Raw genomic sequence first — 18,753 nt, forward strand, 5'->3', positions numbered from 1 at the left:
ACTCCTTTGGTACTGTGTGTCTTCTGAGAATCCTTGGGTACCGTTGGTTTGACTTTGTGTCAAACGAGTGGTTGCTCACAGAGTCCCAAATGAGGCACATTACCTGCATTGTGAGCACTACGGCCATGTGGCGCATTTCCCAGAGGGTCATCCAGCTCGCAGGATATTCATTGCTGAGGACCCGAGCGACTGGACAAGGCCAAAGGGATGCCCATATAACACCTGGCTGTGGCAGATAGATCATCATTTTCAGAGGGTGGGACTGGGCCTCGTGTCTGCCTGGGGGGTTGCCAACCAGGATCCCAAGCTGTTTCGTCATACGGTGGGTGCAGAAACGAGCTTCCCAACCTGACCTGATATAATCAGAAGGTGTGTGAAGAGTAATGTAAGAGTGATTCAAATAAACGCTCAAATTTCTTATTTTCTTTTCAATTCTCAACACAGTTTCAGTTACAGAAGTACATTTAAATGTCAATTAACATCTGATGTTTTAATTTAGATAATATTATCGGTTGTAAAATTGTTATCTTTTAAAGAAGACTGCATTGAAAAAGTTTTCCTCTGTCAAACATGAGTAGTTTTGAGACTGGCACACCTTGCCGAAAACCTGATAAATGATAAAAGGTCACTCTGAAAAACATTAACTTACATGTGAAACACTGTATTGTGTCACAGGAAATTAATTTGTTCTGTAAAATACTTGCGGTATAATGATGTGCATATTCCTGTTGCATTCTACTGTACAGTATTTGTACTGTATTTGTTTACAGGCTACCAAAGCATACAGGTACACAGCTATACCAAAATGTTTTTTTCTTTAAGCTTTCTCCTGCAATCTAAATTTTGCAAGCTGCATTTTACAATTTTATTTCAAAACAGCTTGTATTAATTTGATTACAGTGGCTTTACAGCTACCTCTTCTGTTGGCCCAACAACAAGGCCTGTATTAATGTATTAAACCACTTACTCTTCATATTGATAATATCTAAGGGTTTCAGCTGGCTTGAGTAGAGAGGATTGTATGTGCCCACTTGGATGAAAACAGAAACCATAAGTACATTTTTAACAAAATATTCATCATTTTTATTTATTAAAATTCCTTTCTTAGTTCTTAATCATAAACAACCAATTCTAATAATGCAGTTATATATCTTTTTCACCAGATCGGACACTTACCAGATACTTGTAGAAATTCTCCAGTAGCTTCTCCGTGCCTCTTTACTGAATGCTCAAAAGCAGCTTTTAGTGTCGATCCCTTTAATTCTACCAAATCAAAAGTACCTCCAAAAGGCATTACGGAAAAGAGGTCCTCCAATGTAATCTGACCTAGGAATCCAAACAAATAACTACCATGTAGTCACTCAGCTGCATCCTCATAAACAAATCTAATTAAAAATTACTAAATATTATTTCTTCTTATGGTTGTAATTGACATCATTACCATTTGCTGCTCTTTCATCAATCGGTGCACGAATGGCTCCACCATTAAGAATACAAACCCCGACATGGTTCCAATATTTCTCATCTGGGTATTTTATATTATTATAAATCTGAAACAAAACAACAAACATGAAACTTTGAGATAAGTATTATTTGGCATGGTAGGAAATAGACTGCTAAGAATTTAAAAAACATGCAAAATATGCCCTTCACATTTTACATGACTTGCTCAGGATCAAACAATCCCTTGGTAGTTTCAGCTTAAATAATCCTGCAAGTAATTTTAAATATGTGAAATGTTTAAAGTGAAATAAGTTTTTTATAATTTGTGTTATTAAATAAAACATAACAATTAAAAATAAGTAGTCCTTTATATATTGTAGCTAAGTTGGAAAAGTAAAGATTTTGTTTTCATTAAAACAGCTGTCTTTTTCTAGACTTACTAAATTGTAGCCTCACAGCTTGGCGATTTTATGTTTGATAGTTACTTGATTAATTAAAAACTCTCAGTTGTATATACGGTTATGTTTTCATGACCAAAGCATGAAAAGTGTAAAATCCGACATTTCTAAATATCACTAGCTTGGAGAAAGTTTGTTAAAAATGAATGAATGTCATTCTTTATCTAAATATTTATATTATTTCTTATGACACATTTTGGACAGAGCTTCAGGGTTGACTTAACTATACTAAAAGTGTTCTCAGGATATTGTATAACAGTGTGTGATCTGTCACAAAAATGGCATTCTGTCTAGCAGCAGCTTTAGTTAGTTTTTGCTTGGACAGTCTTGGATGTTGTACACCTGTAAGCATTATATTTGATACTATACTTAATCAGGAGAAAATTCAAGGAATTACTAAAATATACACATTTCATGAGACTGAAAGCAAGAAAAATGGATAGCTTTACACACTGGTATAAAGAAAGACAGGAAAATATGTGATCAGACAGGCCAAGAGAAGACATAGTTATACAGAACATTGTGGATTATTTAAAAACCAAAAGTGGATCTCTGAATGAAATTTAGAAGTATAATGCAATAAAAAATGTGTACCCTTACCATGGCATCACAGATCAGGTTTCCAAAATTACATTCCCTAAAACGACACTCAAGATGAGACCCATTTAAGTAGACAAGTGTCCTTCCAATAACATGAGAAGAAAATTCTTTAAGCTTCTCTTTCCATTTGTCAACTTCATCACGTAAATCTTTATCTACAAAAAAGTATCAGCATTATTCATAAGCAATTTTAACATTAGCATTATTTATTTGGCTGATGTCTTTATCCAATGCAATGTACAACATTTGAGATATAGTTGGTTACATTTTTTTCTTTCATTTTTCCAGTTGGAGCACAGGTAGGTGAAATGACTTGCTCATGGTCACAGAGTGTCAGCAGTGGGATTTGAACCCACAACCTCAGGGTTTGAAGTCCACTACAACACACAGCCTTGATTTAACTTGACGAAAGCATAAATAAATACAGTATATTTAATTTGTAGAACAGTCAAACACACATTTGTTAAATGAAAATCGTTAATAGAAATGATGGTGTTTTCATGTGTATTTAAATTTTTACTGAGGCATCTTCAGTATATATCACATAAGGACTACTGTATGACTTTTTGAGAGTACCTAACACTGAACATGTTCATTTGACTTGAGGCAAAAGGCCCAGTTTCATTTATAGGGATGACACAGCACGTACATATTCATGACAAATGTGAATGTCTTCTATCATATATTACAGTGTTCTTACTTCTGGAGAACTGAGAATCGATTAACTTAGAAAAAAGCAAAATGAGAATGAGTTCCCCGACAAACCGTAGGCTCACTAGCTAGTTCAGTTGGTGCATATTACATATACAAGTGTCATTTTTGCACAGATTTCAGCTTTTGTGTGTTCCAGCCTGTTTGCTTTCTGCTTTAGTGTAGTTTATGTACAGCTGAGACGCTGTTAGTCAAGTATATATACGCACACACATATAGAGGTTTGGTCAAAATTGGCAAAATATTAAAACTGTAGGAAAGGACATCTTTTTAAAATACTCTGCAATAAACTACAAATTAACCTTGTGCTCAGATTTCTGCCTTTTTATTCTGATACATCAATGTTATTGAAATAAATGGAATTGTTAATTTCCCATTGGGATTAATAAAGTATCTATCTATCTATCTATCTATCTATCTATCTATCTATCTATCTATCTATCTATCTATCTATCTATCTATCTATCTATCTATCTATCTATCTAAAACATGCACAAGGCTTATAAACCTATACTGTCATTTTGTAAAATTATTGATTCATGTATTTCTGAAAATGTATTTTCTTCAGAAAAGTTTGTGAATCCTGACCAAAACATATTAATTGTTTTAAAGAATTAATTACTAATGAAGATTTACTACATTGACACCTTAAATAGTATAAAGCTGCAATGCCATAGTTTAACTAAACATTGTCCACCAGCAGACCATTGAGAATTCGCCTATCCAGTTGACTGGAGCAGGAAAGCTCAGCACCATGTTCTAATGCTTATTCTAGATAAGAAATTAATTTACATATAAATCTGAACACTTTTACTCACAATTTACACTGTTGGATATTTTACTGAAAACCAGTTAAAACAATCTGCTGTTGGTTCTGCAAAGTTACAAGGCTACTTCAGTTCTGGAATACTTTTACTCACTACTCAATTACTAATGTTAACCCCTTGCTAGTTACTATGATAATATTAATCATACAGAGGTGGAAGGCATAGGTAGGTCTAAGAGGAATTAAATGAACAAACACTAATGAATGTCTGTTGAAAACATTTCATATATAGTAAGATGGTACATCAAACACAAATCTATATTTTTCAGTGTTTACAGGTGTGAAGGGTTAAATCCGTTATTTACATTTTATATGGTTGGAGGTTTAAAGTATAAAAACACAATGGCCTAGTGTGGCATCAGTGGCAGCTGAGTTACCAGCATTATCATCATTGAACAGAATTCTGGTGGTCCATTTCTTAATAGGACCAGATCAAGAAAACGTAACCATCTACACAGTGAAACAATTATAGTATTTATCTGTACTTATAAAGTTCCTTATAATAGTTTGCACTAGAAAAGTGCTGTAGGAGGAAGGAACTGAGTTCCTTTCTCAGCGAGTTCAATGAGGCTGAGGTGGGACACTCTCAACAGTAGGCTAGAATCACAATAACACCTGGGTGTAGTCTGAAGGAACAACTGACAGTAAGGTAGTGGACCACAGTCTTGGGTGCAAGTGCATTGTGTCATGCATGTGCAACTGGAGATCCTCTTCTGGGCTTAATTGAGGTAAGCAATACTACTCCAGGATGAGAGGGGGCACTGTCACTAATGGTATTTTCTATTTCCCGCACAGCTTTGAGAAGACGCCCAGTGAGGAAACCAAGCCCTGACTGAGATGCCCTGAGCAGGCCCTGCCCCTTCCAGGTAGGATCCCATAAAAAGGGACTGCCCAGGAAGGTGGCATCTCATTTCATGACCAGTTGATACAAATGAGTTCCTGTGCAAGATCTGACATCTAAAACCAGGACAAAGAAATCTGTCTGGGTTGATTTTGTGTTCAGCATCTTTTTTATTGTGCCATTGTGCGCCATTTTGCTTTTTGTTTTGAGATAATTAAACTGGGCTAAAGGGTTCATACCCCAACAATTTAGGCTGTTTCGCTCTGCTTCCCAACTGCCGTTCACAATGGCAACTGTGAACTGAGAGGCTGGTAATTGTAAAAACAGCCAAACAAGTATTGGTAGAGGTTAGACATTATAATGTGGGACCACGCTCAAAAGAAACTGTGGAGATAAGAGAAGGTATATGATTTGAGAAGAGGTGTTCCCAAAAGCAATTCTACAATAAAAGAAGTGAGATATAAAATACTCCATATAAGTGGTTTGTTTTGTTGGTATCAGAAAAAAGTTGGGATGCTCCATTTGTAAAGAAACCTTATCTGTTTGTGCTTGCAAACAACCACACAAAGCTATACCTGATGGAGAAAAGAAAAATCACAACAGGGCACTTGATATTCTTAAGAAAGGACAGAGAAGGATAGGTTTGAGAATCACATTTTCTTAAGTCATACTAAGAAAAGCCAAGCAAAATGACACCTTTTATTGGCTAGCTAAAAAGATTACAATATGCAAGCTTTTGAGGCAACTCAGGCCCCTTCTTACCTGAAATAAAAGGTGTCATTTTGCTTGGCTTTTCTCTACATTCATAATGGCTAACACGGTACAACACCCTAGTACTATTAAGTCATACAACAAAGTCAATATTTATGCAGTATATGTTACTAGAGGAATAGACCTGAGGTAGACCAATCAAACAGGAAATCTACTTTACGAGGAAACACAGTCATTCAGAAAGACAAACCACATCCATGTCTTTAAAGGTGAGGTAATATCAGAAGGCGGACTCGCCCTTATCTGGGCAATGGCCTCTGACATCATTACATTCACCACTTTAAGAGCATGCAGAGGAAAGGCTGAGAACTGGGGATATTACTCAAGAATGTCTGCTGAATGCACCATGGAGGAAGAGGCACTCCTATAATTTATCTTCTTTATTTACAGTACATGCTGCTAAAGGTGCATGTTTGTGTAGTAGTAACTAATAGTTCAAAATGCTCTTCTTTACTTTGCTACTAAGTAAACATTTAAATGTCTGAAACATGAATGTGTTTTTTTTTTCAACTTCAGTTTATTATTCACTTAACACAGCCGCTGACCATTCAAACTTTACTAAAGTTCACACATTGCTTGGCCATTTATATGCTGTGTAGAATACATTACAAAGTAAGTTTTTAGGGCACACAGCATTATTACATCAGAAAATAAGCACACAGAAGCTGTAGGATGCATCCATTCTAGGTACAGTGATATTATCAGTAAAAATAATCCATACATATATCTGTTTTGTTAGATACTTGGTGTACCTTTAGATTTATGGAATTCTGATTTCAATGGGGGTTTTTTAAAACTCACTTCCATAAAATTCAATGTTCTTTCATTTTTGAACAAAGATATGGCAAAAATCAAAAAGCCATATAATGTAGAGCCAAGGCATTCAACATAAAAATTATGGAAGTTCTACAGTAAAAAAAAAAAAAAAACAGAACACATTACCAAGCACTTTAGCTAATGATCATTTATTAGAGTGAAGACACACTTTACACTACCAGAACACTGGCTGTTAATTTTATTTTTAAACCAGCAGAATGTATGAAAGGAAACGGTTTTGTTCAAATGTGTATCCATTCCTTCATCCATTATGAGAACTATTTAATCTGATTCAGGGTTGCTGGAGACTGGAGTCTATCCTAGCAGCACAGGGAGCAAGACAAGCAGCAACCCTGAAAAGGGTGCCAAGCCAGGTGTAGGGCACATTTACTCATGCCAGGACAATTTCAAGTATCCATGCAATGCACCCTTCACAAACCCATGTTTGTCCTATTACTACAGCATCATGAGCACAGGTACCAGATGTGTAAGAGCTTTCTTTTTGTAAGTATAGGTTATGTTGTTTTAGTGCAACACAGCATTGGATAAAATGAAGAGCACTCTGGGCTGCACATATTTTCATTTGTTTTTTTTAAGTTTTTAAGGTTGAAGCCCTTGTATTTAAAATACATGATACAGAAACTTAAAGAAATAAATAACAAATACATATAAATATAATCAAAGATCATACACAAAATATATAAAATGTAAAATCATGGCCATGTGAAGTTTGCTCTTCTGGCCTCCCTGGTTTCACCTTAGGCACACTGAGTAACAGGAGCACCACTTGAGACGTACCCATCGCGCACTGCCCTTGGAGTGGGTCGTGCCAGGGTGAGTGCTTGCTGCCAGAAGTGAGAACCATGTACAGATTCTGTATGTAGTAAGAGAGACACCATCACTTTTCTCTCATCTCTATTCTGGCAAAAAGGATAGTTTTTACCATAATGTCACTCAACAGCCACTCATACTGACAACTGCACGATTATTTCTTTTGTATATAAATTTGTATAAATTACATGTAATGTACTTCATAATCATTGTTTTTTATGTAAACCTGACATTTAAACTTAAAACTGTCAGATGCTCCTGTGCTTCATGCAAACTTTCTGTGCAAATGATTGTTTAGAGAACATGTAATGAAATGAATGTAATTATCAACGCTTTAATAACTGTGCATATATAATATATAATGAAATTTTGTAATTTTTTAATAAATGCAAATTTACATAAAATGGTCAAAAATACGAGCATGTAACCTGACCAGATTTATTTTGAGCAATTGCAGTTTCAGATAAAGATGAAACACATATTACATTTAATATCCATCACTAGTTTGAGAATGACTGCCTGACTTTGACAAATTCAAATTGACTAAAGTAATTGCGAATGGGCAATATACTGCAGCTATCATGGTGAGTATCAATCATTTCCTGTTCAGGGCTTTGATATTTTAACAGTTACTCGTCTTCATTTCATTTTACATTGGTTAAATAAATTTCAGGTAGTTGCATTATGTGACACAGACAACTGAAAGAATGACAGATAACCACTATTATTAATAGGACAGCTACAACAATAGTGGGAATACAAACAGGAAGCTGCTGACCACGTAAAGTGCAATCCCCTCTACAAGCTGACATATTTAAAATGATGAAAGGGCGTGCACATTGCAAACAAAAGGCATGAGAAGACATAAACTCTGTCACATTTCATATGCACGCATTTCTTCATTAAAAATGACTTTTACAGGATGCAAAGCATGGATTTACAATACTACAATTGAGCTGTCAAAATTCAGGGTTATTTATACTACTGTATACAAGAGGTTTTACTTTCCTTTCCATTGTGGCCACCAGATCTCTATATTACCATTTGGCATAAATGCTGCTATTTAATATTTCTCATAGTATGTAAATGTTCACTTAAATTGAAGACCAATGATATTCAATGGCATAATGAAATGTAGCAGCAATAGATGGGAATGTGTTCTTGTAACTCACTCACATAATACCTTGGAGCTGCTTAAGCTATATTTAGGATTAGAAAAATGGTAGAAATCTGATTTTTTTAATATCTTTTAGGTATTTTTACTGTATCCTTAAATCATGGCTCTGAAGTAAAGTGAAACAAATACAACCTACCTGGCCTCTGCTTGAAAAGTGCCACTGTCCTGAATTAGATCAGTTGGCACAACGTTACCAAGCATATGCTTTATACTGCACTGGGAGCCATGAGTGGACATCACGCTCAAGTGTTCTAGTACATCTTCATATATCTGGTAGTTAATTTCCGAGAAAGGTCATTTAGATATAAAATGTTTTCAACATCTCTAATGCTTATCATTATTTTATAATAATGTGCATTTCATAAAGATGTATGACTCATTTAATAAATTACATTGACTCAAAAAACTCAATTGGAAATCTATAATTTCAAGATTTCTATAGTCTAAATACATTTGGTGACAAAGTCATTTCATTTGAAAGCAGAATTACTGTGTGCATTGGATACTGCTACTACTACTGTATTAATACTGTAGTATTGTAATTATTATTAGTAGAAGCAACAGTAAAGTAGTAGTAGCAACATATCCAAATTTTTATTCTAATAGTAATATGATGTTTTAATATGAAAATTATTTAATGGCACAGTTACAACTTGAGCCTACTTTACTTTTTTGAATATAAAGATAACTAAAGCCTGGACCATATAAAAAGGAACAGAATTAGTTGATAAAAAATGTCTTCAACATTAGGTATGTCAAAGTATGGTAAGGTTATTATGTATATATAAGCGCCTAAAAGTTCAATGGACAACTGCCAGGACACATACTTTAGTCAACACCAGTGTTCTCAAACTCCGGTCCTGGAGGGCCACAGTGGTTGCAGACTTTCATTGTAACCCTTTTCTTAATTAGTGACCTGTTTTTGCTGCTAATTAACTTCTTTTGAATTTGTTTTAATTGATTTGCTCTTAAAGACTCAGACCCCTTTATTGTTTCTTTTTCCTTAATTAGCGGCCAAACAATAATGAGATACAAAATGAGCCAAAACATGACCAGCAAACTACGTCTGTCATACAATATCTGAAAATACAGAAAGGTGAAGGTCTTGGGAATGCTGATCTGCTCAGGTCCCCAAAACATTTTAACAGTGCCCTTAGAAAACAGAAAATCAACAATTTCAGAAATGTCTGCTATTGCACAATGAGAGCAGCAACAAGCCATGGAATTAAAGAACGGGTTTAATTAACAACAAGAATCAGCACCTAATTAGGGAACTGGTTGAAGTGAAATTGGTTGGAGTTTGAGGCCCTGACTTAGTTGGTCTTCTGTTGGCTCACTCACTTCACATTTTGTCTCTGTTTGGGTGCCATTTAAGGAAAGAAATTAAGCAATTCAGAGGAACAAATCCTAAATAACAAGTCAATTAAAATGAAAGGAAAAGGAATTAATTATCAGCAAAAAACTGGTCACCAATTAAGAAAAGGGTTAGAATGAAAACCGGCAGCCACTGTGGCCCTCCAGGACCGGAGTTTAAGACCACTGGTCTACACTAAAGGGTATTCTGGTACAAACCAAAAATTCACTCTGAGTGTTAAGAACACCCTTTCAAAATCTCCTGGTGACTCTAGGCATCAAAAACTCCTCTACCACTTTGGAATTGCAGGATTAGGCACTGTTGGCATCTCCCAGGCTGTATCACCCATAACCATCACAACTTATTATTACTTAGCAGTCTGGGGAACTCTTCTTTTGCCAATTTCCCAAAACATTCTCTCTCATTTCAGCTCCCAACTAGTAATTACTTCTAAGGCACAGTTACAATAAATGTAGCATTCTGGACTCTTTACTCATCAGTATGAGCTCCTTGTATAAATTATGGACTCTGATGCTGCTATTCCCGATTGTGTGACAAGCTCTATGACCCATCAGGCCCATTTGGAAAAAAACTTGAGTTTATCCAAATAAATTATCATGCAAATTTCAAGCAACTCTTTTTCAAGATGTGTTTAAGTGACCCAACATATAAGACAAGTTTTCAAGTGCAGACTATGACGTATGTCCATGACCCAGAAATACACACATACTATAAAATGTACAGTGGTAATGGTACAGTGATAGCCCGAGTACCAGCAGATGGCATACTTCCCTGAACCCAGGTCGTCGATAGCCATGAACAAGGATGAGTGAGGCATCATAACAAGATGTAGGTTCATAAGTGCACAGTGCTTCTTATTTTCAACAACAGTGTTCCAAACCAAAGTGCAGTGCAATCATTTCTTCAATAAATTATCCAATAAAAACAATGATTAAAAGTGGAGGTTAAATACTAATAAATAATGTAAAGAGTTAAAATCAGAGATTAAAGTCATAGGATCAATCCTGTAAAATAATCATGAGCCTCTCATGCTACCTTGCAAAACTAACTTCTACTTAACATGAGGAGACGTCCTTCAACAGGCACAGTCATCCTTATAACAGGCTTGTGTCCCTCACTGCCATTCCTCAGCCTTCAGCAGGGACGTGGCAAGCCCTGCTTCTTTTTCCACCCACATCCCTTTGCCTTCAGCAGGAACCCATTAAGAGCGGTTGGTCACTCTTGTTCCTTGGACACTTGAGAGTCATCTACTCACTCCCCTCCAGGGCCATCACTGACTGCCTGCCTTCATATTACTGCACCGTCTCAGTCACCATCCCGCCATTCCTTTCTTTAACCTCCAGTTCTGTCATTTTCTCTTTCTATTTATGTATCTTTCCAATCTCTCCTGCTCTTTCTCACCTCAGGCTTCATTATATCCAAGAGGGCGTAGGTGCCTAATTAGTCACCCCAGATAGCTAATGAGGAAATCAGTCGAACTGCACATATCTCCACATCAATGCTGGCTCTTAAATTTCCTCATCATCACCCTGGGCCATTCGTGCATGGGGCCGCCTGGAGCCTGAACGCACAGTTGTTATCACATTTTTATAGCTGATCTGTGTACCGCAGCCAAGTCTGATTAGGTAAGTGTCAGACATACTGTATGAGAATGCAAAATGTAAAAACACATAAACCTGCACTCTTCATTAGATACAATTAGATTACACTTTTAAAAATAAATTTCACACAATTTTTGAAAGTTGTATTTTTTTTTTAATTTCAACACCAATAAACTTGAATATGAAAAAAAAAATTAGATGCAAGAAGTAACTGTTAATACCTTCGGGTATGCTGCTGTTTAGAAGAATTGGATTTCCAGTAGCTTGTCTTACATTGCCCTGATCATCAAAATTTACTCGAAGAAATCCAAGGTACTTTCCAAAGGCATAGGCCTGCACAACAGGAACTTTCCGGCCATCATCTGAAGTGATCATGTAGGGATATGATCCCACAGGGACATCATTGGAAGGAGGAAGACCTTTAAAATATAAGAATCAGAAATAATAATAGCAATCAATGATAGGCCTTTTTGCACTGTTAACATATTTAAAAAATAAAGCAATAAAAAGTAAAGCTTTATAACTTCTTTAGATCCTTACTATTTTCATACTTGCTTACCTCAATGAAAATTCAAATTATTCTGCAAATAAATCATGTCTAAAAATCAAGGTAAATAAAACTTACACAGAAGTTAGTCTATTAGAAATGTTTAAATAGCAGCACATAACATTTTGTGGAAGTAAGTAAGATTTTGTCCTGCAAGGCCCTGTCGCATAAACACCTGCTTTTAGTGTCTAGAAATACAAAATATTGCAAGCATGTTGCAGCTGCACTACACTAATGTTAGAGGTGTCTTTTTTTGCAGAGTTTGGTCACTGGGGTTTACCCATCAGAACACTTTAAAGACATCACTATACAGTATTGTGAAACATGAAAAAAAAATCACTGACAGACTTGTTCTTGATATAGAAATACAGACATTGAATTATTTTTGTAAATGTATTTGTGTTTCAGATATAGTCAACAGCACCTGTCCATCCAAATTCAGAGACTACCAAATCCAGTTTTATGTTTGCAGAGGCAGGAGTCCACTTTCCAGCGATTTACAGTCATAGCCTTCATTTACATGTGGCAGTGCACTCCCATGAAGCCAATCGCTTAATGAGACATCCCTAATAACACTACAACTAGTCTGCATATCACTGTGATGAATTACAACAGGTTTGATTTTGTCTTTAGTTAAGAAGAGAAGCTCATCCATCTGATGTCTCGCATTTTATATACTAAAGCAGAATGAAAAAAAGAAAAAGGGCCAGGACTGCAGCTGAACTCACCACAGTAGTTAATACTTCGTACAGCGCCAGGTCTGTCAGGTAGCATGGGGGCTGCTGACCTCACAAACAGAAAAGAAGCTTGTCTATCTGATGCTTCATCTTCTACATACCATAACAGAATGGAAAAAATAAGATTGCTGTGGAACTCACTGCAGCTGTTAAACATCCTGCAGTGCCAATGCAGTGCCAGCTCTGTCAGGCAACATGTTATTATTGGCTATCAGAAAAAGGGTCAAGTATGACTGCACTGGAAAATCGGCACTCAGTTGATAAATGTGACCTAGGTTGCGATGTTCAGTCGTGTAATTTAACATGGAACAGCAACAATATATTGACTGCGACTGGCAGGTCTGTCATACCCCACAACATAAAATCACGTATGTGGCATCAGTCTAGTGAGGATGCCGATCCATCGTGGGACAAAGATAAGAACCAACTAAAATTTGAAAATGTATTTGTTTTCATGACATTAAAGGGGCTGTGTTCTCCAGAACTGAAACAAGCAGGAATGCCAGCATGGGAGAAAGAGAGAGAGAGAAGCAGCACATAATATTCCATCAGGACAACTGCAGTTGCAAGGTTGGACTGAACCTCCTCCAGGGAACAGAAAAAAAGCCAGTATAGGACATGCCAGAGATGTCAACATTTCCTGTCCGCTAAAGTGTGCACACAGGTGTGGAGATAACAAGGAGACATGGCCCTTCAAGGCCAACATATGTTTTGGTGGCTGTTAGGCACCAGGAGCTAATAGAGGAACTTCTAGCCTGGTGTTCCTGGAGAAAATGAAAGGCTTTTCTGATTCTAGGAAGTCTTTTTAAGGCTTAACTGGAAGTGGCCTAAGCAAAATGGTGAGTGGAAGAGAGGCTGGGTTATAGAGAGGGAGAAACAGGAAGACAGAGGTTAGAGGTAATGCTTTTGTGGTACTCTGTGTGGACTGGTGAGCAAGCCACCCTTCCAGGTAGACAGGGTATCAAGTCTTGTTTAGGCAAACCCAGTGGGGGCCTCAGTCAGTAATTACACGCTACATTCGAAATCCTAGCTGCTATCATCAGTATACAGGTTTAAGATTCTAAAGGTAAAAAGGAATCGATTCAAATGTATTTTTGGTCCAACAGTCATTATCTTTTAAGTAAGATTTATTTAATAAGCAATTTGTACTCCCTGCACTGGTGATCATTTGTATAAAGATTTTTCCTCACTTAAATAAACAGTTTAAATGCATTTTTCATTTTGAAAAAAGTGATTTTTCTATTGACACAGTGCAAATAGTGCCACTACCAACAGCAGCCAATAGAATATGTAACAGTATAAGATACTTTTTTTTTAAAACAATAGTGATTTTTTATTTTTTTATTTTAACAATTTATATTGTGACAAACAAATAGGACATCAGCAAAGGAAAGCATTATGGTGATTATCCATCCATCCATCCATTTTCCAACCTGCTGAATCCGAACACAGGGCACAAGGCAGGAACCAATCCCAGGCAGGGCGCCAACCCACCGTAGGACACACACACACACACCCACACTCACACACCAAGCACACACTAAGGCCTATTTAGAATTGCCGGAGGAAACCGGAGCACCTGGAGGAAACCCACGCAGACACCGGGAGAACATGCAAACTCCACGCAGGGAGGACCCGGGAAGCAAACCCGGGTCTCCTTACTGCGAGGCAGCAGCACTACCACCGTGCCACCGTGCCACCCCTATGGTGATTATGTTTTAGGTTATTGCAAATTGCTTGTATTGTAGAACTTGATCACTGTCTTGTAGAAACAATGCCAGCTAATACCTCTTTTAAGTTTTGAGACTCTCCTTTCTTGTTTGGCTTGACACCAAAATGAGTTCAAATTGCAGAAGTTACATTTGGCTTTAAAATAATTTCCATCTTTAGACTAATTAGGTCAGTAATGGGACAGTAACTTTTTTGCAAGGCAGCTGTACCAAAACCACAGCAACTGTAAATAATCAGAAACTGTTCAATCTTTGCTCAGAAAAACATTATCCAATAAAATCAGTTTTCAGAGCTTTGGGAAACTTGTGAAGTGAAGGCACATCTTTGTTGGTCCTCAATGGTCCATTTAGGTAGCGTTGGAGACACCTAAGGGTTGTTTAGTGTTACAGTGATCATTTATTCTTCATAATCTTACTTATCTTTAGATCAACATTTTAACTCCTAATTCTTAGGTTAGATTTTTACCAATGCAGAGTGCTCTGATTCACTGTTTAAATGTTAAAGTCAAAAATAAATAAATAAATAAACAAAAAAATTGAGGGCAAGCTAGATTTTACATGAATAAAGGGCATGTCACGGTGGATAACCCTCTACTGGCACAGGCCTAACTCTGTACATGCTGTAAGAAAATACCAGTGGCCACAAGAAAAACAAACAACAGGACAGCGCTGCAATGATGTTACCATCATAACATTATAATACATGAGGGGCATCTAAACATGTAATAAATCTACAAAAAGTGTAAAAATAGTATGTCAGTTTAGAGAAATTTTGTGCAGTGGAAAGGCTAAATGTATCCTCAAATTCATAATTGGACATATTGTTAGTGTACAATGACAGCACAATACATTATGGTTATTGTTAAGAAAGCTTAGCATCACCTTTACTTTTTCAGATGTCTGATGAAGTTTCTATTCTCACTAACTTTCGTGAGTGTGCACTGAAATTCATCCTTATTGGCAGCATAACATCTTGCCCAGCTCAAAAGTATAAGACTGCAGACACAACATTTCATTAACAGCAGCAATTGCTACCAGCTTTGTCTAGTGCATATAATATGAATGCTGTCTTTTTTTAGCATTGCATTAATGTCATTACTGTTAGGAGACCTGCAAGTAATACATTAATTGTACTATACACACATGATAGTAACCATGACCTTGAAGAACAATGTAGCCCTAACCACTGGAAATATTCAACATAACAACTGCAGCATTCAAGAGATGCAGGAAAGCACATCCTTAAGAACGAAAGACTGCTGTGAAGGAAGACAGGTAATGATGAGAACAGGGCTTCCAGACTCCTTTTAAAATGGCAGAATCTTACAAAATATATTTTTATCTATGAAATAATATGAATGTGCTGTTTTAAAAGTATGTTTGCAGAGGCAGGAGTCCACTTTCCAGTGATTTACAGTCATAGCCTTTATTTACATGTGGCAGTGCACTCCCAGGACAAGGAGCTGATTAATGCTCAAGAACATTCTTGGCTTGAAAAATAAACATGCACGGTACATTTTAAGGCTTTTGTGTTTGTGCCTTTTGAATCCCATTTTATAATGCAAACAGAGGCACTGAATTTTGAAAGATTTTTATAAAAAATGCTTCTCTTTAGAATACAACTTCTCATGGCAAATTAATGTATGCCATGATTGTGAAAAAATAACTTGGACTTGAAAAATACCAAACTTATTCTTTAACATTGATTATTACAAAATGACACCATTCCAATGTGGTGTGGCAACAACATAACTTTTATCTTCTATGAAACCTCGCCACAGTCTGATGCTGAAGTATTTTGCAATGCTTTTATCACTTGTGGATCAAACTGCTGCTGTTCCCTTTTGTGCTGTTTCTGCATAAAAAAGTAAATCTGGTGATAAAGAGACTCCAAAAGACATACAGGGAGTGCAGAAGAAGAAGCTGAGTGAAGGGAAAGAAGCTTACAGAGCAAAAAGATGTTTGAAATGGACTGGGCAAGTAATTCACAGACTCAAGCAATCTGGAGCTCAAGTGCAGAAAGGGAAGGAAGACAAAGCAAACGCCTTGAGATAATATTCTATTTTTTTGTGATGAAGTGTTTATTGAGAGCTAGTCAACTACAGCTATACAATAATAATTATCTTAGATAGATAGATAGATAGATAGATAGATAGATAGATAGATAGATAGATAGATAGATAGATAGATAGATAGATAGATAGATAGATAGATACTTTATTAATCCCAAGGGGAAATTCACATACTCCAGCAGCACCTTACTGATACAAAAAACAATATTAAATTAGTGATAGGAGTGATCAATAAAAAAAGAGAAACATAAAAGTAGAAAATAAAACAGTATCCATTAAATTATGTACAAAAGATAAATAAAACCTTCAATGTGTAAGTTTAATGTATGACGCATCTGACTGAGGAGAAAAGAGACAGACACAGGGTTCAGCTATCAGCATGAAGTTCACCAGATATTTGGCACTGTGTTATATCCACCAAATCAAACCACTGGGTAACATTAGTCCCTGATGTCCAATTAAGCATAGCTGAAAAGAGAGGTAATCAGGTCAGACTAGGAAAAGATACCTTCCAAGTGTTGACAGGACGAGAATCTTGTGATTTTGAGGAAGAGAAAAGAGCTTATTTGGCATTGATTGTTCAAAAGGATAAAAGACTTTGTTGCATATAGTTGCGTGTGGGAGGGTAAAGGTCTAGTAACAGCAAAAGATCTGAGATAAGAAGGGTATTTCCAAAGAAAAGATAAAAGACACCAAGGTAGGAACATATGACCAAAGGGCAGCAAAGTTGGGGCATTCCCAAAGCATATTACACAGAAAGCAGAACTTATCTGAGGTCACCCCCATAGAATAAGTTTCATGAGGTCTGGTATAGCTTGTGTGCTAATTTTAATTTTGATATTTTGAGGATTGGGGTTCCTGGATAATTGGTAATTATTTTGTTACAATGGAGAGCATATAAAATGGAGGAGCTGTAGGGATATAATTTTATCAAATTGATTATGTGGACAGGATGGCTGGAAGTTGCTCTGAACCAATTTTTTTACATAGATTTTTCCTCTAATCACCACCTTCTTCTAATGGTCAAAACTCATACACACACCATCTCTACTCCATAAACAACTCCCTGTACATATTCTACTTCTACCACTTTAACTGATAAGGCCAGTGATGAGTCCACCTCTGACCAAGAAGTCTTCTCTTTGGAGTTTTCCTGAGACTCAGTGTATGGTATTTTACGGGACAGAGGTATGTCCATCTACAAGAGAATTTAAACCCCAACTTAGCAAGCCATCATTGTAAAGATAAAAACAGCTAGTATAGTTGAGTGGCTTTACTGAAATAAATGTGAAAAGACAAAATCAGGCTTATCCATTCAAGTAGTAGAGAAATACACCTCAGCTATATGCGTGTTATAATCTTTATCATGGGAAGGCCACCAAAATCACAAATTTTCATTAGTTTAATATTGAATGCACATATTGTATTTCTACAGAACATCCATATGAGTAGAAAAACAATTTGAATGGCAGACTGGTTGTACATCATATTTTAAGTTCATATTAAGTATAATTAAACCCCTACTTCATTGCTTGCTGGAATGGATGGGGCAGAAAAGTAACTGAGCAGGAGGCTGAGTTCTTTAAAAATATTACAGGTGTTTACCTTATCAAGGCAATGTGTATCTCATACAATATGTCCTGAAAAAAGAGATGAGTTTTTTTGCTGATTTCATGATTCTTTGTAGTGTTTTGTGGTCATGAGCTGAGTCATACTGGGATGTTATGCAGCCAGTAAAGATAAACTCCACTGTACATCTGTAGATTTAGTCTTTTCTTCACTCTGTGGGGCAGTGATATCAGTCCTCACAATGATTCACAAATGTCTTGATCCAGACAAGTTTCACTGTGGCAAATAATACTTTATTATATTTAATACTTTTACTTAACTCAGGGATGGATTTCATAGTGCTAAACAGGTAAAGAAAATTACACTCTGTGAATCATGAAAAGTAAAATTATTAGTCTCATGTAGTGTAATACCAAGTGTTGTAAATGGGCAGAGTCTTAGACAAATTAAAAATACTAATTACACAATAATATTTACAATGTTACATTAAAAATGACTTGAGATTAAGTGACTCACAAAGGCTCCCAAGACAGTTACATAATTGTTATATTTTATAGGCCATTCCATGTCTTTGTTTTGTTGTGTTTTCGGAGATTTGCCTAGTTACAAAATCAATGTGAGTCATTCCATATCTATTCCTTCATTTTA

The 18,753-nt window shown here is 36.3% G+C and overlaps 1 protein-coding gene across 1 annotated transcript in view; it reads right to left on the reverse strand.

The window, feature by feature from the left end:
• Positions 1 to 18,753, reverse strand: part of nt5e (5'-nucleotidase, ecto (CD73)) — a 107,740-nt gene that overhangs the window by 17,317 nt on the left and 71,670 nt on the right. Inside the window, exons 4-7 of the mRNA XM_028797483.2 lie at positions 11,672 to 11,869; positions 2,502 to 2,656; positions 1,442 to 1,550; positions 1,177 to 1,326 (exon numbers count right to left, since the gene is read on the reverse strand). Of these exons, the coding sequence (XP_028653316.1) occupies positions 1,177 to 1,326; positions 1,442 to 1,550; positions 2,502 to 2,656; positions 11,672 to 11,869 (612 nt within the window). The remainder of the gene's footprint in view (positions 1 to 1,176; positions 1,327 to 1,441; positions 1,551 to 2,501; positions 2,657 to 11,671; positions 11,870 to 18,753) is intronic.

The sequence above is a fragment of the Erpetoichthys calabaricus genome, chromosome 3 (assembly GCF_900747795.2).
Source record: "Erpetoichthys calabaricus chromosome 3, fErpCal1.3, whole genome shotgun sequence".
In the NCBI taxonomy this organism is placed as follows: Eukaryota; Metazoa; Chordata; class Cladistia; order Polypteriformes; family Polypteridae; genus Erpetoichthys; species Erpetoichthys calabaricus.